Source organism: Salmo trutta, chromosome 22 (genome assembly GCF_901001165.1).
Source record: "Salmo trutta chromosome 22, fSalTru1.1, whole genome shotgun sequence".
Lineage (NCBI taxonomy): Eukaryota > Metazoa > Chordata > Actinopteri > Salmoniformes > Salmonidae > Salmo > Salmo trutta.
Genome location: NC_042978.1, coordinates 27,675,971 through 27,700,113, shown reverse-complemented (window position 1 = coordinate 27,700,113; position 24,143 = coordinate 27,675,971). Strand labels below are relative to the sequence as shown.

The window sequence follows — 24,143 nt, the reverse complement described above, 5'->3', positions numbered from 1 at the left end:
TATGAGAATTGGTCGTCTATGACGTCCGGAATAGAGAGTAAAAGGAGCAGGTTTCTGGGGGCGATAAAATAGTTTCGAGGTATAATGTACAGACAAAAGGTACGGTAGGATGTGAATACAGTGGAGGTAAACCTAGGCATTGAGTGATGATGAGAGAGATATTGTCTCTAGAAACATCATTGAAACCAGAAGATGTCATAGCATTTGTGGGTGGTGGAACTGAAAGGTTGGATAAGGTATAATGAGCAGGGCTAGAGGCTCTACAGTGAAATAAGCCAATAAACACTAACCAGAACAGCAATGGACAAGGCATATTGACATTAAGGAGAGGCATGCTTAGCCGAGATAAGTACCACCAAGGCTCTTCCTAGAGCTGGTTACCCGGCCAAACTGAGCAATCAGGGGAGAAGGGCCATGGTTAGGGAGGTGACCAAGAATCCGATGGGGACTGACAGAGCTCTAGATTTCCTCTGGAGATGGGAGAAACTGCCGGAAGGACGTCTATCTCTGCAGCACTCCACCAATCAGGCTTTTATGGTAAAGTGCCCAGACGGAAGCCACTCCTTAGTAAAAGACACATGACAGCTCGCTTGGAGTTTGCCAAAAGGTACCTAAAAACTCTGACCATGAGAAACAAGATTCTCTGGTCTGGTGAAACCAAGATTGAACTCTTTGACCTGAATGCCAAGATTTACGTGTGGAGGAAACCTGGCACCATCCCTATGGTGAAGCACTGTGGTGGTAGCATCATGCTGTGAGATGTTTTTCAGCGGTAGCGGCTTTCCGAAGGCACTGTATACACAGTCTCAGACAGACCAACTGGCGCATTGCACAGTCAGGGTTGAGGGAAAAATTAACGGAGCAAAATACAGAAAGATTCTTAATGAAAACCTGCTCCAGAGCACTCAGGACCTCAGACTGGGGCGAAGGTTCACCTTCCAACAGGACAACGACCCTAAGCACACAGCCAAGACAACACAGGAAAGGTTTCGGGACAAGTCTCTGAATGTCTTTGAGTAGCCAGAGGTCAGACTTGAACCCGATCGAACATCTCTGTAGACCTGAAAATAGCTATGCAGCAACGCTCCCTATCCAACCTGACAGAGCTTGAGAGGATCTGCAGAGAATGGGAGAAACTCCCCAAAAACAGGTGTGCCAAGCTTGTAGCATGAAATGAAATGCATGAAATGAAATGTATGAAATGTATGCATTCACTACTGTAAGTCGCTCTGGATAAAAGCGTCTGCTAAATGACTAAAATGTAAATGTAAATGTAGCATCAAACCCAAGAAGACTAAATGCTGTAATCGCTGCCAGAGGTGCTTCAACAAATTACTGAGTAAAGGGTGTGAATACTTATGTAAATGTCATATTTCCGTTTATTTGTAATACATTTGTAAAATTCGAAAAACCTAATTTTTCTTTGTCATTATGGGGTATTGAAGATTTTTTTTAATCAATATTAGAATAAGGCAGTAATGTAACACAATGTGGAAAAAGTCAAGGTGTCTGAATACTTTCCAAGGCACTGTATACACAGGCTCAGACAGACCAACTGGTGCATCTCACACACACACACACACACACCGATCTTAAACAGGCCCCGCAGAGTAGGAAGGGATGGATGAGAGAGGGGAAGAGAGGTGACTTTGCTGTCATGTCCCTCATGTCAGTGGTAATGTTTACAGACAACTCAACCCTGGTAGGAAGAGACCATCTAAACACAAGGGCGAAAACAGACTGACAAAACCATGGAAACCATTCGCTTTTATTGTTATAGTCATGTTTACAAAAATGTGCTATTCCCTTCGATACTTAAGAATGTTTTGCACATAGTATTGTACCAAATAACAAGTGGATGCTAATTTTTCCATGATCAGACTTAACTATATAAAAATAACTATAACCCCCAAAAAATCAAGTAAGTCACCTTGGCATAAGGAGAATCTGTTTAGTTTAATAAAGCAAACTTTAGTGCTACCTTGTGTTCCAACAAGGCATGAGATTACAGCAAAAACAACATGTTCACAGAAACACTGAAGCTAACTGGTTCGGTTGTTCTTGCCAGTCAGAGAATGTAAAGAAAATAAGCATTATTTCATCATCCAAATATAGACATGAAAATAAATATGACTAAAATGACTACGGTATATACTGATGGTGTGGTAAGTGTAAATGTATGGGGTGTGTGTGTGTGTGTATGAAAAAAAGGCTCATCAGTAAGCAAGACCCAGTTCAGGACAAGAGGTGAGGTGGAGAATGCCAAGACAACAGTAAAACATTAGGTTAATTCTACACAAGCAAATTGAGAAGCAAACCGGTCTTTACAGTGTTTCGTACCACTTTATACAGCCTCCACCCACCACTCAAAACATCAACATATTCAGAAGTTAGTCACACACAGTGGTCCCCATTACTCTGCCTGACACAAACACCCAATCACACTTTTTAAATTCAGTCACCTACATTCCCCTCAGGTCCAAAATGTAGCACCATCTGGGGTTTAAAATGTCCTCAAACTTTAAATGTGACCCCCAAACCCCTTCAGACTTACTGCTGTTGACACCCAGTTGCTAAGAGCAAACCGCTTGTTGGGGTGGATTAGTGCCTAAAGGTCCATTCTGTCATTTAGACAGAAGCCTTAGCTGATACTGCACCACAGCATCTGATAGGAGAAAGGCTGCAGCAGGAATAAACAGAGGACGTTAGCCTCTTGGTGTCTGCCTGGTGTGCTCTAGTAAAGGTAGGCAGACGTCCCTCACAGCCCACTAACAATGGAACAGCCACTTACTGTCCACCTTTGACTAATATAATCCAATTTAAACTGTTCTCTACTGCCAACAAATATGAGATTGGATCAAATCAATTCCCCATTATGTGGTGCCTGATGATTCTGTCTTTGTTACTAACAGTGCTGTCAATCTCATTACCATGACTAAAGGCACAGGGAGGAGGACAAGGGGGAGGGAGAGTGAAGAGTGCCATTTGGTCCCCACTGGAATATTTTGAAATGAAAGGATTTGAAAATAAGTATGACCCAAGGCTCTGAGGTTTCACATCCTCTAAACCCACTCAAATCACACCTCTTTTTTTTGTGCTTTGAGACAAACAGAAAACAACAAAACCCCATCTAACCAACCACGCACAAATCATATGCAAGTCTATATAACACTTAGACATATTGAATAGATGCACTGTACAGCTTAATCAGACAAAACCAAGAGTCAACAGGGTCCAAATCATGGATCAGTATTAAAAAACCTTGCAACTTCAAGGATAAATATACTAACTTGTATTGGAGGAGTGATAATGATATGTTACATTAGGAAAACAGTCTGTGCTTTATAAGTAAGCAGTGTTTTGTCTTGTAGCGACAAGACGCATTAGGAATGAATGAATCATTGAAATGAGGGTTGAGAACCCATGAAGGTCATACATACATCAGGTCTGTCAGATGTCTTGCTGCATCTCCATGTTGTAGGCGACACAGTCCAGAGCACCTGGTGTTGTATAGATCCACGTGGCTATAAATATCAATATATTATTCAAATGTAGCTGTCAGAGTCGTAGCACGTTTACTGTACTGTATGTGATGTCTGTGGTTCCGATAAGGTTGGTCTACTACTAGAGGAGTGGGGGAGCAGCTACCATGTTCAATAACTACACATAGAAGAATATACACTAAGTAACACTTGATTGCAACATTTATGGAGTGTTTTAGTTTTAACACATCAAAAAAGGCAAGAACATAAAATCCCTCTCCCAGTACCTAATAATGTACATCAACAGCAGACGGCATTCCTAACGTTATGGGAACGTTTTGATAACCTCATCCGACATCAGAGCATCAACAGCATAATCATTTTCACCAAGATGTCTCTCTTTCTCTCCAATAAGCCCATGAGAACCCAGTTTGGGGCACCAAGAGTCCAAGGGATTAAGGATGAGGTTGTGCAAATTCCATTGTTGGAGAGAGGTCCAGAGCCTAATTCCAATCAAGTCCTCTGCCTCTCATGGATCTCAAATGACTAGGTGTTTGCAATAAATCAGAAACTCAAACTACCCAACCAGAGGGTATGGAGCTACTGCCATATGGCTGATACCTTCCAGTCAATAGAAGACTAGGCTCAAGGGATCAGATTGGAATTGGGCCCACCTCTACCCCTTTTCTTGCTACACTGTATGTGCTGATGACATCGCTCATTCTCCTCCCATCTGCTGTATTGTTTGTTTGCTCTTAAAATCAGCAGACACGTGCAGTATTAACATACAGCACCACAGCCAATAAGAGTCGAGCACAAAGTGATGTAGGAAATGTGTCATAAGGCAGGCGTCAATTGAAACCCTAAACACAACGAAAGGCCAAGCACATCTTTTCCAGAGAACAAAAAAATAAGTTACAATTTGTCATATTTCCATCTATTAACAGTTCATATGGTTTCTTACATTGAATAAAGTGAGAAACAGTACAAGGCACACATTTAACGTTTTGAATTGTTAAAGATATAAATAAGTGACAAAAAGAAAATCAACATGAGTAGTGTGCTGTCCTCCAGTCATCTCTGTTTAAACTATTTCATCACTCTCCCCTGTGCTTTGAGGACCTCATAAGGTTGTGTATGGATCCATCTAATGTTAGTGTGCCTAGCAACCTGATCTGGTTGACTCACAGTTTGACCCTAAAACAAGGCAACAACCAAGTGGTTCCATTGATGGTCAGTTCATGGTGTGGTCAGGTCACAGTCGGTCCACTGTGGTCCAGTGTGAGTCAGAAAGGTCAGTCAGATGATGTCTACGAAGCTGCCAGGGAACAGTCCGGTCCTGCCGTTCCTCTGGAGTGTTCCTTTGAACCAGCCGTCCTCTCTCTTCCTGTGAACAAACACTATGTCTCCCTCCTTCAGTTCCAGCTCTGCCTCACTCTGAGGGGGGTAGGACACCACCACTCTGTACCTGGGGAGGAGAGATGGGGGATCAGAGAGGATACTGTACTGACACACCCCCTCCCCCACGAAGCACAGGAGACCAGAAACACTACACAGACACACATCATCAGACAGACCATTTTATAATTACATGTCACTGTCATTCGATATAAGAAATACAGTACCTCTCGCATATGATTGGCCGAGCATCGTGCTGCTGGGAGATGAGGGAGGAGCATGCCTGGCGAGGGGGCGGGGCGATGGGGGCACAGGCATCCAGGGGGCTGCTCTTACGTTGTGTTAACTCTGGAGTGGTGGCTAAAGTAAACTCAGGCTCCACGGGGCAGGGGACTGCACGGCCATGATTACCCATGCCAACGGTGGTGGAGGAGAGCGAGGGGGTGGTGTCGGGGCCCATGGCCCTTTGGAAGACCTCCCCCGTAGCAGCCTGTTCTGCCTCCAGGGTGGGGGAGGAGGGGGGAGAAGGGCGAGACTTCTTCTTGTTAGATGACAACAGCTTCAGAAGACCTTTCTTCTCCCTCTGCAGAACGACAGAACGAAACAGAGAGAAAGCGAGAGAAAAAAGTCAATTATGTTGCTACTATGTTGCACTTGTCTGATAACGGTGTAGGCTGGATATAGACTGTCTTACAGGAATTCATTGTATGGACATTAGAATCTGCATAAACAGAAACCATTGTCTTGGTCATTAGGTTGTTGGCTGACTAATCAGGGTTGTAATGTCATCATCAGGCCTGCTGCCTGTTGTTTGTGTTGGCTGGACTGGACTGACTCCCATCTCTAGTCTCTTAACTCAATTCCCAAGGCTCGCCCGTGAAACAGACTGAGCTTTGTGGGTCAATTTGTTTCTGAAGATAAACTGGAACATCTGTGTTCAACAACATACAGAGCGCATGGTATTCAAAATACTCTGCAGTAAACAAGAGCACCAGACACTCCAGGCGAATGTCAACTAATTTAGCAATCCACTGTAGACGTGTTGAACACCAGCCAAATATGCAAGGCATAATAGAAGTATATGCAAACATGAGAAATATGCTAACATTGTTGATAGCAATACTGATGGCTAGGGTGCTATCATGAATGCCCACCTTGCCGTCCTTGTCCAGCCGACAGGCAAGGGAGGAATTAATTGACGTTAAGTTGCCGTTGCCTGGGGCGATGGGCATGGTGAGGTCTGCCACTGGTCGCAGGGCATCACGATCCAGCGAGGCGGCACTGACGTTGGGCGGGGTGAGGGAGGCGGCGGCACAGCCCAGTGCCACACCGGCATGGACACAGCCCTGGGCAGGGTTGGAGGGCTGGGACTGGCACACGGCCAGGTGGGGCAGATAGGTTACAGAGGTCTGGGACTGGATGGGTGTCACAGCAGCGGTGGGCCGGTCCTGACTGTGGCAGGCTGCTGGGGCCAGAGGAGAGGCACAGGGTTAGATCATACACACATACCATTTGCCTATATATTCATTATCAAATACACTATCCCACCCTCAGGCTACATAGAATGTATACTTTCACACCTCCATTCCCCTAGTAGGTGACCCTACCTGTCCTGACAGCATTGCGTGCCTGGTTAACAGTCATCTGGGAGGTCATGTGCATGAGAACCTTGGCCTGTCCGGTCGCCACGTGAGCAGCCGTCACCATGGCAGCAGGTAAAGGGCTGGAGGGGGCAGGGCCGGGACAGATGGGCATGGGCTTGTTGAAGTCAGGCCCTGGAACGATGGCCCCCAGAGAAGTGGAGGGGCTGACGATGGTGACCCCTCGCCCAGCCTGGGTGCAAAGAGTCAGGGGCACCTTGGGCTGGGTGCTGCTTGATGCCGTCCTAATGGGACCAACAAGAGGAGAGGGGTTAGGGCTGGGAGCCTTATGGTAGCTGCATATACAGAGATAATCAGTGTGTGTATGCATATGTGTACGTGGATATGTGTGTGTGCATACACCACCGTTCAAAAGTTTGGGGTCACTTAGAAATGTCCTTGTTTTTGAAAGAAAAGCACATTTTTTGTCCATTAAAATAACATCAAATTGATCAGGAATACAGTGTAGACATTGTTAATGTTGTAAATGACTATTGTAGCTGGAAATGGCTGATTTTCTGTGGAATATCTACATAGGCGTACAGAGGCCCATTATCAGCAACCATCACTCCTGTGTTCCAATGGCACGTTGTGTTAGCCTTTTAAAATGATAAACTTGGATTAGCTAACTGATCATTAGAAAACCCTTTTGCAATTATGTTAGCACAGCTGGTCTTAAAACTGGCCTTCTTTAGACTAGTTGAGTATCTCGAGCATCAGCACTTGTGGGTTCGATTACAGGCTCAAAATGGCCAGAAGCAAAGAACTTTCTTCTGAAACTCGTCAGTCTATTCTTGTTCTGAGAAATGAAGGCTACTCCATGCGAGAAATTGCCAAGAAACTGAAGATCTCGTACAATGCTTTGTACTACTCCTTTCACAGAACAGCGCAAACTGGTTCTGACCAGAACAGAGAGGAGTGGGAAGCCCCGGTGCACAACTGAGCAAGAGGACAAGTACATTAGTGTGTCTAGTTTGAGAAACAAACGCCTCTCACAAGTCCTCAACTGGCAGCTTCATTAAATAGTACCCGCAAAACACCAGTCTCAACGTCAACAGTGAAGAGGCGACTCCGGGATGCTGGCCTTCTAGGCAGAGTTCCTCTGTCCAGTGTCTGTGTTCTTTTGCCCATCTTAATCTTTTTATTGTCCAGTCTGAGATATGGCTTTTTCTTTGCAACTCTGCCTAGAAGGCCAGCATCCCGGAGACACCTCTTTCTAGCATGCCCCTTTTTATGTGTAACTCCGTTGCTGTTTGTGTCGCACTGCTTTGCTTTATCTTGGCCAGGTCGCAGTTGTAAATGAGAACCTGTTCTCAACTAGCTTACCTGGTTAAATAAAGGTGATTTTATTTGTATAATTATGGCAAGAACAGCTCAAATAAGCAAAGAGAAACGACAGTAGATCATTACTAAGACATGAAGGTCAGTCAATACCTTGAAAGTTTCTTCAAGTGCAGTCGCAAAAACCATCAAGCGCTATAATGAAACTGGCTCATGAACACCGCCACATGAAAGGAAGACCCAGAGTTACTCTGCAGCAGAGCTAAGTTCATTAGAGTTAACTGCACCTCAGATTACAGCCCAAATAAATGCTTCACAGAGTTCAATTAACAGACATCAACATCAACTGTTCAGAGGAATGTGTGTGTGTCAGGTCTTCATGGTCGAATTGCTGCAAAGAAACCACTACTAAAAGGATACCAATAAGAAGGAGACTTGCTTGGGGCAAGAAACATGTGTGGTTCCCACCGTGAAGCATGGAGGAGGTTGTGTGATGGTGCTTTGCTGGTGACACTGGTCTGATTTATTTTTAAATTCAAGGCAAACTTAACCAGCATGGCTACCACAGCATTCCGCACTGATACGCCATCCCATCTGGTTTGTGCTTAGTGGGGCTAACATTTGTTTTTCAACAGGACAATGACCCAAAACCCACCTCCAGGCTGTGTAAGGGCTATTTGACCAAGAATGAGAGTGATGGAGTGCTGCATCAGATGACCTGGCCTCCACAATCACCCAACCTCAACCCAATTGAGATGGTTTGGGATGAGTTGGACCACAGAGTGAAAGAAAAGCAGCCAACAATTGCTCAGCATGTGGGAATGTTGAGGTCCTGCACTTGCATGGTTACACGTGGCCTACGTTTGTCAGGCCATTTGGAAGTATTTCCAAATTCTCTAAAACATTGGAGGCGGCTTATAGTAGAGAAAATTAACATTACATTTTCTGGCAACAGCTCTGGTGGACATTCCTGCAGTCAGTATGCCAATTGCACCCTCCCTCAAAACTTGTGGCATTGTGTTGTGTAACAAAACTGCACATTTTAGAGTGGCCTTTTATTGTCCCCAGCAAAAGGTGCACCTGTGTAATGATGCTATTTAATCAGCTTCTTGATATGCCACACCTGTCAGGTGAATGGATTATCTTGGCAAAGGAGGAGAAATGCTCACTAACAGGGATGTAAACACATTTGTGCACAATTTAAGAGAAGTAAGATTTGTGCGTATGCAACATTTCTGGGATCTTTTAGACCAACAGTTTCCATGTTGCGTTTATATTTTTGTTCAGTATGTATATATTACATTTTTTTTGGGGGGGGGGTAGATCAGCTTTAATATTGCAGATAATCCTCTGCATCATTTGCAATACATTTTTGTAAATACATTTTTTCCCCCCTTATTTTCCTTTAACCCTACCACCCCTCCCCTAATTGAAGTAAACTACTGAACAACACTTAAATGCTGACCAGACCACGGGTGCAAGTTGATTTTGTCCACCCACAACAGACGCAATCAGGCCACACAGGTTGAAATATCAAAACAAATATGAACCAATAATATTAACTTGGGGGAAAGGACGAAAATCATTAAACATTTATGGCAATTAAGCTAGCTAGCTTGCTGTTGCTAGCTAATTTGTCCTGGGATAAACATTGGGTTATTATTTTACCTGAAATGCACAAGGTCCTCTACTCCGACAATTAATCCACAGATAAAACGGTCAACCGAGTTTGTTTCTAGTAATCTCTCCTCCTTCCTTCAGGCTGCTTCTTCTTCGGACATTATATGGCGGTTGGCAACCAACTTTAAGGTGCATGACCACAACCGACTGGAGTGTTAACCTCAGTTCATCTTTCAACCACCCACGTGGGCATATGCTCCTAAAAACCAATGAGACGGGAGAGGCAGGACATGCAGCTCATCGAGCGTCACAAATAGAACCAAGTTCTATTTTAGCGCCTTACTACACTGACGTGGGCAAGCAGTGTGGGTGCAATGATTGAATAAAGTATGTGCAAATGTAATTTACAACGCACGCAACGCATCCGGTGTGGTCAGCATGTTAGGCTTCTACTTCCAGCTTATACATACTAAACTCAGCAAAAATAGAAATGTCCTCTCACTGTCAACTGCATTTATTATCAGCAAACTTAACATGTGTAAATATTTGTATGAACATAAGATTCAACAACAGACAAACTGAACAAGTTCCACAGACATGTGACTAACAGAAATGGAATAATGTGTCCTGAACAAAGGGGGGGGCCAAAATCAAAAATAACAGTCAGTATCTGGTGTTGCCACCAGCTGCATTAAGTACTGCAGTGCATCTCCCCCTCATGGACTGCACCAGATCTGCTGTGAGATGTTACCCCACTCTTCCACCAAGGCACCTGCAAGTTCCCGGACATTTCTGGGGGGGAATGGCCCTAGCCCTCACCCTCCGATCCAACAGGTCCCCGACGTGCTCAATGGAATTGAGATCCGGGCTCTTCGCTGGCCATGGCAGAAAGCTGACATTCCTGTCTTGCAGGAAATCACACACAGAACGAGCAGTATGGCTGGTGCGATTGTCATGCTTTTTACCAGTCCTGTCTGGTCCAGCGACGGTGGGTTTGTAACCATAGGCAACGCTGTTACCGGTGATGTAAGGCAGGTCCTCACCAGACAACAGGCCTACAAGCCCTCAATCCAGCCTCTCTCAGAATATTGCGGACAGTGTGAGCACTGGAGGGATTGTGCGTTCCTGGTGTAACTCGGGCAGTTGTTGCCACCCTGTACCTGTCCCGCAGGTATGATGTTTGGATGAACCGAACCTGTGCAGGTGTTGTTACACGTGGTCTGCCACTGCGAGGATGATCAGCTGTCCATCCTGTCTCCTTGTAGCACTGTCTTAGGCGTCTCACAGTTCGGACATTGCAATTTATTGCCCTGGCCACATCTGCAGTCGTCATGCCTCCTTGCAGTATGCCTAAGGCACGTTCACACAGATGAGCAGGGAGCCTGGGCATCTTTCCTTTGGTGTTTTTCAGAGTCAGTAGAAAGGCCTCTTTAGTGTCCTAAGTTTTCAGAACTGTGACCTTAATTGCCTAACGTCTGTAAGCTGTTAGTGTCTTAACGACCGTTCCACAGGTGCATGTTCATTAATTGTTTATGGTTCATTGAACAAGCATGTGTTTATTGAACACACTGTGTGAATGGTTTGCCCTCTGACAAATCAGCTGTAAATTTCAGTGTTCCTCAAGGTTCTGTTTTAGGACCACTATTGTTTTCACTATATATTTTACCTCCTGGGGATGTCATTCAAAAACATAATGTTAACTTTCTCTGCTATGCGGATGACACACAGCTGTACATTTCAATGAAACACAGTGAAGCCCCAAAATTGCCCTCGCTAGAAGCCTGTGTTTCAGACATAAGGAAATGGATGGCTGCAAACTTTCTACTTTTAAACTCGGACAAAACAGAGATGCTTGTTCTAGGTCCCAAGAAACAAAGATCTTCTGTTGAATCTGACAATCTTGATGGTTGTACAGTCGTCTCAAATAAAACTGAAGGACCTCGGCGTTACTCTGGACCCTGATCTCTCTTTTGACGAACATATCAAGACTGTTTCAAGGACAGCTTTTTTCCATCTACGTAACATTGCAAAAATCAGAAACTTTGTCTAAAAATAATGCAGAAAAATTAACCCATGCTTTTGTTACTTCTAGGTTAGACTACTGCAATGCTCTACTTTCCGGCTACCCGGATAAAGCACTAAATTAACTTCAGTTAGTGCTAAATACGGCTGCTAGAATCCTGACGAGAACCCAAAAATTGGATCATATTACTCCAGTGCTAGCATCCCTACACTGGCTTCCTGTTAAGGCAAGGGCTGATTTCAAGGTTTTACTGCTAACCTACAAAGCATTACATGGGCTTGCTCATACCTATCTTTCCGATTTGGTCCTGCCGTACATACCTACACGTACGCTACGGTCACAAGACGCAGGCCTCCTAATTGTCCCTAGAATTTCTAAGCAAACAGCTGGAGGCAGGGCTTTCTCCTATAGAGCTCCATTTTTATGGAATGGTCTGCCTACCCATGTGAGAGACGCAGACTCGGTCTCAATCTTTAAGTCTTTATTGAAGACTCATCTCTTCAGTAGGTCCTATGATTGAGCGTAGTCTGGCCCAGGAGTGTGAAGGTGAACGGAAAGGCACTGGAGCAACGAACCGCCCTTGCTGTCTCTGCCTAGCCGGTTCCCCTCTCTCCACTGGGATTCTCTGCCTCTAACCCTATTACAGGGGCTGAGTCACTGGCTTACTGGTGCTCTTCCATGCCGTTCCTAGGAGGGGTGCGTCACTTGAGTGGGTTGTGTCACTGACGTGGTCTTCCTGTCTGGGTTGGCACCCCCCCTTGGGTTGTGCCGTGGCGGAGATCTTTGGGGGATATACTCGGCCTTGTCTCAGGATGGTAAGTTGGTGGTTAAAGAAATCCCTCTAGTGGTGTGGGGGCTGTGCTTTGGCAAAGTGGGTGGGGTTATACCCTGCCTGTTTGGCCCTGTCCGGGGGTATCATCGGATGGGGGCACAGTGTCTCCTGACCCCTCCTGTCTCAGCCTCCAGTATTTATGCTGCAGTAGTTTATGTGTCGGGGGGCTAGGGTCAGTCTGTTATATCTGGAGTATTTCTCCTGTCTTATCCGGTGTCCTGTGTGACTTTAAGTATGCTCTCTCTCTCGGAGGAGGAGGACCTGAGCTCTAGGACCATTCCTCAGGACTAACTGGCATGATGACTCCTTGTTTTCCTCAGTCCACCTGGCTGTGCTGCTGCTCCAGTTTCAACTGTTCTGCCTGCGGCTATGGAACCCTGACCTGTTCACTGTGATTACTATTGTTTGACCATGCTGGTCATTTATGAACATTTGAACATCTTGGCCATGTGCTGTTATAATCTCCACCCGGCACAGCCAGAAGAGGACTGGCCACCCCTCATAGCCTGCTTCCTCTCTAGGTTTCTTCCTAGGTTCTGGCCTTTCTAGGGATTTTTTCCTAGCCATCGTGCTTCTACACCGGCATTGCTTGCCGTTTGGGGTTTTAGGCTGGGTTTCTGTACAGCACTTTGAGATATCAGCTGATGTAAGAAGGGCTATATAAATACATTTGATTTGATGTGTTTAAACCCTTTACAATGAAGATCTGTGAAGTTATTTGGATTTTTACGAATTATCTTTGAAAGACAGGGTCCTGAAAAAGAGACGTTTCTTTTTTGCTGAGTTTATATACATTTTACAGGCACAGTATATTTTACTTTAATTATCTTCTGTTTGTTTTAGTCCCAGGCTTCAACTACCCTTACCCCTCCCATCCATCTCTGAACACCATCCAGTTTTGATTTCTAGCTGCCATATATTTTTCCACTGTGCTGTGATGTTTCACAAAAGTTCTGAACCTATTCATTCTCAAAGTTCCTAAAGATTGTAAATTAAAGAAAGATTTTTAGTAAGAGTATTATTATATTATTGATCGGATTGACTGACGTTTCAAATCACCCAGCAGTGCTATTTGCAGCATTAGCTCAAAGTAAATGTTGCAATTTGTCAGCCATTCCTGAACCTGTGACCAAAAACAAACTACTTATGTACAGTACCAATCCAAGTGATCTAATGATTCTTATTAAATTATATGAATTCCAATTAAGATTTTTTTTTGTAGCCCAATGCACTTTTCTCTAGAGAGAAATCAAATCAATCATGAAAGAAATCAAGTCAAGAACTATATAGGACGCTGGGCTGAAGGGAGTTTCAGTTTTCATTAAGCAAATATTCAACCTAGTTCAGTGCAGAAACATTGCAATTAACTACATTGACCATAATCCATTGCTCCAGTTTTTTCCAGATCAGAGAGGAATAGTTGAAGCGAGAGGTTTCACCCTTGCCAACCTCTGTCCAAAATAAGCCCAATGCGTTTCAATGGCCTTATTTTGTACCGAAGCTTGTCATCTGCCTTTCCGCCTTTGGGACAACGACTCCCATTGTTAGGGCGGAGACATGAGCATCTCTCGTCATTATAGATCTCTGGACTGATACCGCATGAGAGAGGAATGTACACAACGACGAGAGAGAGTTTGTGAAAGTATGCCTAATCTACTTTGAAGAACTAGTAAAATGATATCGTCAGACAGCTCTGCAGCATAATTAGGCAGGCTAGCTAACTAGGGTGACTAAAGACAGTACTGTATGGGGAGCACAAAACAGATGGCCTGGCTGGCTGATTGCTACTGCCTGAGCAGATGATTACTTTAAGGAATGAAGTAATCAAATATAAATTAAGTAATATACACAACTGAAATATTTTATTATTTCATAGCAATTTCCTATTGATGTCTACCCAATGTGAACCTGATCAGAGACTATGGTTGACTATTTTTGGCCTTGGAATTAAATCTAAGTAACATCTTTATTTCCTAATGCCTTTCATGTAAAAAAAAATGTTTTTTTATAGAAAGCGAAGTTGAAAACCGTGAATCTGATCGAGCCATGGTCTGTAGTAACGGCTCTAGCACTGTGATGCAGTGCCTTAGACCGCTGCACCACTAGGGAGCCAAACTTTGTGGAAACAATTCAGCATGACAATGCCCCCGTGCACAAAGCAAAGTCCATACAGAAATGGTTGGTTAATATCGGTGTGGAAGAACTCGAGGCGGTTATAAGAGCAAAGGAATGAGATGTTCGACGAGCCCGAGCCCTGTCCACATACTTTTGGTCATGTAGTGTGTGTGTGTGTGTGTACATGCGTAAGGTCTGTGTGTGTGACAGACCTGCTGACAGGGCTCATGTAGTTGCCGGGAAAAACTCCTATCTTGCCAGTGTGCATGGAGGTGCCTTTGAACCATCCGTCCTGACAGCGCTCCAGCACCAGGAACATCTCTCCCTTCCTCAGCTCCAACTCATCCTCCTTACGGGGTGTGTAGGGGAACAGGGCCACGTAGCTGCAGTGGGGGGTGAGAGAGATGGGACACATCAAACACACACACATACGTGGCCATCCACACAGGGACTGTCCAATTAACCTCAGGAGGAAATTAATTGAAGACATGTTGTGGATTCAGAACATCTCGTCTGTGACATGAGCGAAATGTACCACCTTCCACAGGCTACAGTATATCCATCAACATCTCCCCTCTCTTTCTAGTAGGCACTTACAGGCTGATCGAGATGGACATTCCCCTCTGGACTGGTCTTCCAACAGTTCAGAGAAAGCCGCACTATATGTCTGTAGAGCAGGGATAGGCAACTGGCAGCCCCTTCACGGCATTTTCCCATCAGTGGTTTTTCCACCAAACTGATTTGTTGTACTTTTTAGCTTAAGTTTTCAAGTACCAAATAAAAATCTAAAAGTTCTGTGTTTCCATCGCATTTTCAACTCTACCGATAGTTGTCAAAAAAAACTGTTGTCAAAATAGAAAATGTGCCTAGTCTGATCTTACATTTTTATGTGTTATTTTAAATGTAGGGCTACACTGGTCTTGGCATGTGTGCCCTCGCCAATAGCTCACAGATACAGCGCGGGTAGGCTGGTCTACATGATGAGATTATGGATAAGAATATTTTTAAATTTGTCAAATGGCAGTCAGGCATCCATAATCATGTGACCAGAATAAGACCCTCAATATTTATTGGAAAGGAGCATCAAGATCACTGTGCACTTTCACCACCCTGTGAAGTTCATCATATCTTATTTCACCTGGTGCCTAATAAAGTGTACGGTTTCCCGAGTTGTAGTGGGCGGTACACAGAACATACCATTGAGTGACTCCAAGTTTTTTTCCAAAATGATGGTTGTTATATCAACATTTCCGCATAAAGCTGTTTCCACCGCCATTTATCGCATAATTAATTTGACAAAGATTCCACCATGCCGAACGAACAAATGATCTGTCTGCATTTATAAAATTGTACAAAAACGTCCTATTTCCATCACAGCTGCTGCATAAACTGTGGATGGAAACATGGTTTCTGACAGTCACTCAATTAGCCACATCAGCCAAGTTATTCTAGCCAGCTACAGTGCTTGCTTCACTAACTACAGTGCATTCGGAAGTATTCAGACGCCTTGACTTTTTCCACATTTTGCTGTTTGACAAATAGACACACCCCCGCCCCTCGTCTTACCAGACATAGCTGCTCTGTCCTGCCGATGCACGGAGAAGCCAGCCAGCTCTATATTATCCGTGTTGTCGTTCAGCCACGTCACGGTGAAACATAAGATATTACTGTTTTAGTGCCCCGTTGGTAGGATACTTTTAAATCATAGATCGTCCAGTTTTCCAATGACTGCACGTTGACCAATAATACGGATGGTAGGTGGTTGTTTACCTACTCGTCGGCTAATTCTTACAAGACACCCCGTCCTCCTCCTCCTCCGTCTTTTCTTCATGCTGATGACAGGGATTTGGGCAACGTCTTGACAAAGCAGTATATCCTTCACATTGGACTTAAAGAAAAAATCTTTGTCCAGTTCGAGGTGAGTCATCGCTGTTCTGATGTCCAGAAGCTCTTTTCGGTCATAAGAGACTGTAGTAGCAACATTATGTACAAAATGAGGTACAAACAATGCGAGAATAAAAATTAAAAAAAATAGCACAGTTGGTTAGGAGCCCGTAAAACGGCAGCCATCCCCTCCGGTGCCATCATCTCTCCAGAGTTCCTCTGTGGAGATGGGAGAACCTTCCAGAAGGACAACCATCTCTGCAGCACTCCACCAATCAGGCTTTTATGGTAGAGTGGCCAGACGGAAGCCACTCCTCAGTAAAAGGCACATGACAGCCCACTTGGAGTTTGCAAAAAGGCACCTAAAGGACAGACCATGAGAAACAAGATTCTTTGGTCTGATGAAACCAAGATTGAACTCTTTGGCCTGAATGCCAAGCGTCACGTCTGGAGGAAACCTGGCACCATCCCAACGGTGACGCATGGGATGTTTTTCCTAGCCACCGTGCTTCTACACCTGCATTGCTTGCTGTTTGGGGTTTTAGGCTGGGTTTCTGTACAGCACTTTGAGATATCAGCTGATGTAAGAAGGGCTATATAAATAAATTTGATTTGGTGGCAGCGTCATCATGCTGTGGGGATATTTTTCAGCGGCAGGGACTGGGAGACTAGTCAGGACCGAGGCAAAGATTAACGGAGCAAAGTACAGAGATCGATGAAAACCTGCTCCAGAGCACTCAGGACCTCAGAATGGGGTGAAGGTTCACCTTCCAACATGACAACAACCCTAAGCACACAGCCAAGACAACACAGGAGTGGCTTTGGGACAAGTCTCAATGTCCTTGAGTGGCTCAGCCAGAGGCCAGACTTGAACCCAATCGAACATCTCTGGAGACCAGACAATAGCTGTGCAGCAACGCTCCCCATCCAACTTGACAGAGCTTGAGAGGATCTGCAGATAAGAATGGGAGAAACTCCCCAAATACAGGTGTGCTAAGCTTGTAGCGTCACACCCAAGAAGACTTGAGGATGCAAGCCTTCCCTGTAGCTCAGTTGGTAGAGCATGGTGTTTGCAACACCAGGGTTGTGGGTTCGATTCCCACGGGGGGCCAGCACAGGAAAAAAAAAATTATGAAATTGTATGAAATGTATGCATTCACTACTGTAAGTCGCTCTGGATAAGAGCGTCTGCTAAATGACTAAATGTAAATGTAATTGCTGCCAAAGGTGCTTCAACAAAGTATTGAGTAAAGGGTCTGAATTCTAAATGTGATATTTCAGTTTATTTTTATAGATTTGCCAAAATTTCTAAAAACATGTTTTTGCTTTGTCATTATGGGGTAGGTATTGTGTGTAGATTGATGAGGGCAATTTTAGAATAAGGCTGTAACGTAACAACATTTTGAAAAAGCTAAGGGGTCTGAATACTTTCCGAATCCACTGTTTATAAACTTGTATTAATCGTGGTCTAATTACCGACCAGGGGGCCCCCATTGATTTTGTTAGTCACTCAAAATGTGTAGAATGCAGGAAATTCACATCTCCAAGGGGAAGAGGCTTTAAAGAACAACTGCTGACAACTGCTGACAGACAGCATAGACACTTTCACTGGTGTCAGGGAGGGGGAAATTAAGAAATGCAGAAACACACAAACACACTCACTTTGGGGAGGTGGGTCGTAACTAATTCCTATCAGGTGTCTGGAGTCTCTCAAAGGAGTAATGATGTGAGAGGTCCAGGGTCACACGCAGGATCTCTGATAGGACCCAGGAGACTCCATACCCCACAGCGGTTGACCTTTCACCCTTCACCTGTGCTCTGGGTCAACCTCTGGTGTTCCACACTGACAGCTGAGCGGTCATTTAGAGGCTTGGAGAACTCCCAGAAGACATTAGACGGCCCCACGCCCTAGCCATGTGTGGAACATGCTCTTAAACGGCATGTTCTCTCTGGTTTAGTGTGCTGGTATTTTATACATGGAAGAGTGTTACATGTACATCTGTGTATGTGTGTGTGTGTGTATACACTCACACTGTGGGTCTTTGTCTCCCACTCTGGTCGCTTGTGCTTGGGGAAGGTCTCTGACCGGCAGCCAACGAGGAGGCTGCTCCCAGCGCTGAAGATTGTGGGGGAGGAGGTGGGGGAGGAGGGAGAGCTTCCTGTCAAAAAACAACAAAAAAAACTGTCTGAAACACAGCACAGAACAGTTCACAATAAGGTTGAAGCGAATCCCTCACATAAAAAAAAACTGCTTTGTTTGGAACCAAAAGACAGGAAACAAGTAAACAACTCACTGGCTTCAGCGCAACATGAGAGTTACATTAAAGCTCTTGATGCAATGATACATGAGAACCATACCCCTGGCCTTTTAACCAATGACTAGGTATTACATAATGAGTGAAACTGCTCGGTGAAAAGGGATATTATTTACTCTCTGTTCATGAGGGAGAGTATCGCCTGGCACAGAAGTTTGGTCTTGTCCCCAACTTCCCCATAGAACTGGGAAGGAATCTCCAGTGTGCTTGTTTGTTTGTTGCTATAGAAACGACACCGGGGCCTTGTGAATCCTTGCTGTGTTTAATTGGGACCATATGAAAGTAAAAACATTTCTGTAAACATTACATAGTTTAACCCTCAGGGGCGCTCCAAGCAGATTCTTCTGGGCTCTCTTATCCCCCTTGTTCTGCCTCTAACGTGACAGAAACCAGACCAAAACAACTCTTACACAATCATACACACTGACATATTGGTGTACTGGGAAAGGGGTTTGTTTTCTCCTAAACATGCAAAACTATTAATACATCTGCAGAGAAAGGCATTGTAGACGGTAAATAATTCAGGCCCCATCACCTGGAACAAGACAAATGTATCTCAGCTTGACATTAACAGGCCTGAGGAGCAGACGGACAACACCACCATGGAGCAGTAGGGGAGGGGGTGGAAATACATTCAGAAGAGCCTACATGCTACCATGCGTGTATGTGTGTGTACTGTTGACGCTGGAGCTGAGATAATTACATTGTCTGCAGGCCAGAGAAATCATCATGTAGAGTTAGTTCCCCAGTGAAGTGGAGAGCGTAACCTTTGTGTACACATAGTCCCCCGTTCAGCAGTACCACATACCAACACAGCCACACACAGTCAGTTGAACATGACAAAGCAGCAGATACATCAGTCTCCTCCATAGACGATAGCATGTAAGTGAACACAGATCAACCTAAACAGTTGTTAAAACCATTATTAGGGTAGGAATGGGCATTTGAAATGTTTTGACTGTTCGAGTACTCACATGATAATTAAAAATGGGGAGAAAAAAATAAATCTAATTTTAGAACTGCACTGGAAAACAAAAAAATATGCATTTATCTATAGGCCTATGCCAACAGTGCACAGCAATGCCTCATTTATCATAACCATTACAGATAACAAATCCTAATAGCTAAATTGCTCAATTCAGTCAATAAAAAAAGCAAGTGCCATTTAATTTACTGAAAGCGTAATATCAACTGGTTATATTATATGGTGGAACAATCTTGTAAAAGATAGTAACCTCAGCAGTGGTGATTGATTGTAGAAGCATATGGCTGTGCAATGGCATAGCCTTGTTTTGTTCATTTAGCAGACATGCTCTTTTCCCCCAAGCCCTTATCACAGCCAAGACGCACTTATTTTAATAGTAAAAAACATGTAATATAACAAAATAAAATCATTTAAAAAGATGCTAGTACATAAAAATGCAGATCTTGAGTCTGGAACAGTTCACCTCAGAGTGATCAATTGTAACAGGGCTCAATTTGGCGAGTTGAAGAATGTTTTCAGGGTTCAAAATATATCTTTTTGATATTCAGACGCTCTATTTAATTTATTTTGCCTGTTCTTGGGAATTTTCAAACTAGATGAACAATTCCTCATTGAAAACTGCATGATGAAGAATTACTGCCACAACATCTGTTTGGGGAGTAGGCATATGCTTAATGAGTCTGATGAAAATATGCTCCTTGTTTCTATCAAACTAATGTTTTTGCACACTTTCACTGTGGAACTTGTCTATGTTTAGGGGGTTAAAGCCTAGCCTAACCAATTAGAAATGGCAGTAGCAGTTCGCCTAAGCGGAAAACAGACGGGATGCAATTATTCCAAAACTGGAGCTCGTTGTTGGAACTTGAGATAAAACTGTCATCATTTGGCAAGGAATGTAGCCTGTCTATCCCATCAGTCAGATACGTTTTATAGGCATTTATTTCTGTCGTCTTAACAGGAGCACACGAGTGTGTGTAGGGAGTGGTTGGAATGCAATTGAGTGAATGAGGCACGGCGAGGAAAGGGAATTGAGGGAGAAGAACTGTATAATGCTTGGCTTCTTTCTTGTTGTGCCCCGCAAATGCACATGTACAAATGGCACACTAGAGTCAAAGCAAATGAATGTTGTCTTCAAGACCAAATTTCACTTTCCTGTTCTGGGAGCCACAAACACATTCCACCAAATAGCTTTACAGTATATACAAAAAAAAGTAATCTCTGGCTAAAGTTGGAGGTTTGACGTCCGTTCCAATACTCATGTCCATCCCTAATTAGGGAAACCGTAGCGTAGTTGCAAGAACCCTATTGTTATATTGAACTGTTGGGTGTGAATACTGTAGAATATTTATAGAGAACTGCACCTACCACAGGAACGGACGTGTAACTTGTCTCTGGGGGAAATGTGAACACGGTTGCCGTAGTAACAGGACTGCTGGGGGGAGGGGTCACTAGGAGTCCAGTTGTACAGATGTGTACCTGTTGAGGAGAGAAGACAGAAAGTCAGTCAACTTACTCAACCAATACCACTACTACTCCCCTACAATATAATACTTTCAGGCATATACATTACACACAAAACAGTGTGCTAGAACAACGATGGCATTTTTCAACGATAGTTGCAACTGAATGGAGCTCCATCAGAAGGGACAGATGTCTTGGTCAATTTGTGCCAGTCTGTCCCCTCACATCCAGTCTCACATGGGTAGAAGTAGGCTGTCATGATTGAACTAACAGACTAGTTATTTAATCTCTTAACCATCTCACACATGGTCTTAATGTCCCATTGAATGGAAATGTCACCTTCACAGCAGTGGTGAACCCAATTGGCCAAATCAAGCTGTGCTAGTGTCCCAATAACCAGATTGGCTGGGTTAGGTCATATGACTGCCAAGCACAAGTTTTAATTGGCTGGGTGAAGACAGGTGAGTGCTGAAGTCTCTTGCTGAGAGACAGGGAACCCCAGCGGTGTGACACTGACTCATTCACTGTGGCTGTCCTGGTAACAGGGTGATTCTGTTGGACACAGTCTCCTTGTACCCTGTACTCTCCATCACTCCATGCATGACTGCCCCAGACAGAGCAGAGCTGCCTTTCTGGGTGAATCATTACAGAGGACCCACCTCAGATTCAATCAACTGTACCGTGTGGAAGGGGAAGGTGCAATCAGGCAAGACAGAAAGTACTAGGCTATATCTATCTGTGTTTTGTTATACATGTGTATGAGCTACATGGAGCATGTGTGTGTATGCACAGAACTGGCACATCAATTACACTGGAAATTAACTGAAAATGTTCAGTTTTACAACAAGTCTGTTTTCATATACTGCAGGCTCCTTTATACATCTGACATAAAAGCAGTAGACAGAAGGCGTGTTCATTTCCATACGCTCTCTCTGGCCCCCCAGGAAACTACTGCTTCCTTTTCTGTCTGCTTTGAAGGAGGGAGAGAAGAGGAGCGAGAGAAAATGAGAGATACCACAGATTTCGCCTGGGGAGTCTGTCTTTTTATTAAACACATCTATAAATCAAACCCATCTTAAGTCCTATAGCTTCCAGGAGTGCATGGAGGTTCTATAATACTGAGTGTGTCTGGTTCATAATTAGGGCAGATAAAGCCAGGTCTGGAGAGTTTAACATGATTCTCCCCTCATCACCCTGTGGGTCCACGGCTTTAGTGAGAGATGGATCACCCCAACATGAAAAGAACTGTCTGCACACACACACACAAACAAACAAGCTCTGATAGCATAGTGAACACACACATACGAGAGCACTACGGGATGCCAACCAGTTGTAGGAGGGCTTTGTGTGGCTGCTGTTTCCGATGGGAAGCTGTGGGTAAATCATGTCAGTGTGTCTGAGCTGTGTTGCAGCCCTGAGCCCCGGAAGGTGAGACAGAAGAGGACGCTAGGGTTGGGCGGTATACCATATACCGGTATTGATGCACGGAACGGTTTGAGTTTTATAACGGTAGTTTGGTTTGTTAAATGTGATAGTTTACTCCACTACTTGAGTCATCTCTCAGCTCTCTCTCCATGCCGCATTCCACACAGACCTAGCCCCGCCCCGTCACTCAAGGAGCACATTTGTTGTAGCTCGACCATGAGACATTTGCTTTCATTCTGCATGGTCATGCAACAATGTTGAGGCAATTTTCTGCTTGCTTCTTAATATAAATCCACAAGCGTTCTATAATTCATTTGTTTCTTACATGTGCAAACATTTACATAGTTTGTCTTTCATTAGCAAGTTGTGGCTAAATCGTGTTAGCCACTAATGCTAATCACTAATTTCGTGTTAGCCGCTAATGCTAATCGCTAGTTAGATGGCAAGCTAATAAATGTACTGAATCGGAGCAAACGCTAGTTAGATGGCTAGCTGTTGCCAGATAATATAATGTTAATTTCTCTACCATAAGCCACCTCCAATGTCGTTTTAGACAATTTGGCCGTACGTCCAACGGGCCCCAACTGCAGACCGCGTGTATGGCGTTGAGTGGGCGAGCATTTTGATATTTTATTAGGATCCCCATTAGCTGTTGCAAAAGCAGCAACTACTCTTCCTGGGGTCCACACAAAACATAATACAGAATGACATAATACAGAGCATCAATAGACAAAAACAGCTCAAGGACAGCACTACATTCATTTTTTAAAAAGACACGTAGCCTACAAATCAATGCTTACACACAAACTATCTAGGTCAAATAGGGGAGAGGCGTTGTGCCGCGAGGTGTTGCTTCATCTGTTTTTTGAAACCAGGTTTGCTGTTTATTTGAGCAATATGATATGAAGGAAGTTCCGTGCAATAAGGGCTCTATATAATACTGTATGCTTTCTTGAATTTATTCTGGGGACTGTGCAAAGACCCCTGGTAGCATGTCTGGTGGGATAAGTGTGTGTGTCAGAGCTGTGTGTAAGTTGACTATGCAAACAATTTGGGATTTTCAACACATTAATGTTTCTTAGAAAACGAAGTAGTGATGCAGTGAGTCTCTCCTCAACTCTTAGCCAAGAGAGACTGGCATGCATAGTATTTATATCAGCCCTCTGATTACAATTAAGAGCAAAACGTGCTGCTCTGTTCTGGGCCAGCTGCAGCTTAACTAGGCATTTCCTTGCCGCACTGGACCACACGACTGGACATTAATCAAGATTAGACCAAACTAAAACCTGCAGAACTTGCTTTTTGGAGTGTGGTGTCAAAAAAGCAGAGCATCTCTATTTTATAGCCAGACCTCTACCCATCTTTACAACCATTGAATCTGTTTTGACTATGACAGTTTACAATCTAAGGTAACGCCAAGTAATTTCGTCTACTCAAATTGTTCAACAGCCACACCATTCATTACCAGATTCAGCTGAGGTCTAAAACTTAAGGAATGATTTGTACCAAATACAGCACTCTCAGTTTTAGAGATGTTCAGGACCAGTTTAATACTGGCCACCCATTCCAAAACTGACTGCAACTCTTTGTTAATGGTTTCAGTGACTTCATTAGCTGTGGTTTCTGATGCGTATATGGTTAAATCATCAGCATACATGGACACACATGCTTTGTTTAATGCC

General features: G+C 44.0%; 1 protein-coding gene across 3 annotated transcripts in view; it reads right to left on the bottom strand.

Moving 5' to 3' along the window:
* Positions 1-1,752: 1,752 nt before the first annotated feature.
* sh3rf1 (SH3 domain containing ring finger 1) overlaps positions 1,753-24,143 on the bottom strand; it is a 66,033-nt gene continuing 43,642 nt past the window's right edge. For 2 of the 3 annotated variants that reach the window (XM_029707521.1, XM_029707523.1), the window contains 7 exons: positions 20,941-21,051; positions 18,307-18,434; positions 14,604-14,774; positions 6,488-6,765; positions 6,035-6,345; positions 5,108-5,463; positions 1,753-4,950 (listed from right to left, as the gene is read on the bottom strand). In XM_029707521.1, coding sequence (XP_029563381.1) covers positions 4,782-4,950; positions 5,108-5,463; positions 6,035-6,345; positions 6,488-6,765; positions 14,604-14,774; positions 18,307-18,434; positions 20,941-21,051 — 1,524 coding nt within the window. In that variant the 3' untranslated portion in view covers positions 1,753-4,781. The remainder of the gene's footprint in view (positions 4,951-5,107; positions 5,464-6,034; positions 6,346-6,487; positions 6,766-14,603; positions 14,775-18,306; positions 18,435-20,940; positions 21,052-24,143) is intronic. The other variant, XM_029707522.1, reaches the window with a different exon arrangement.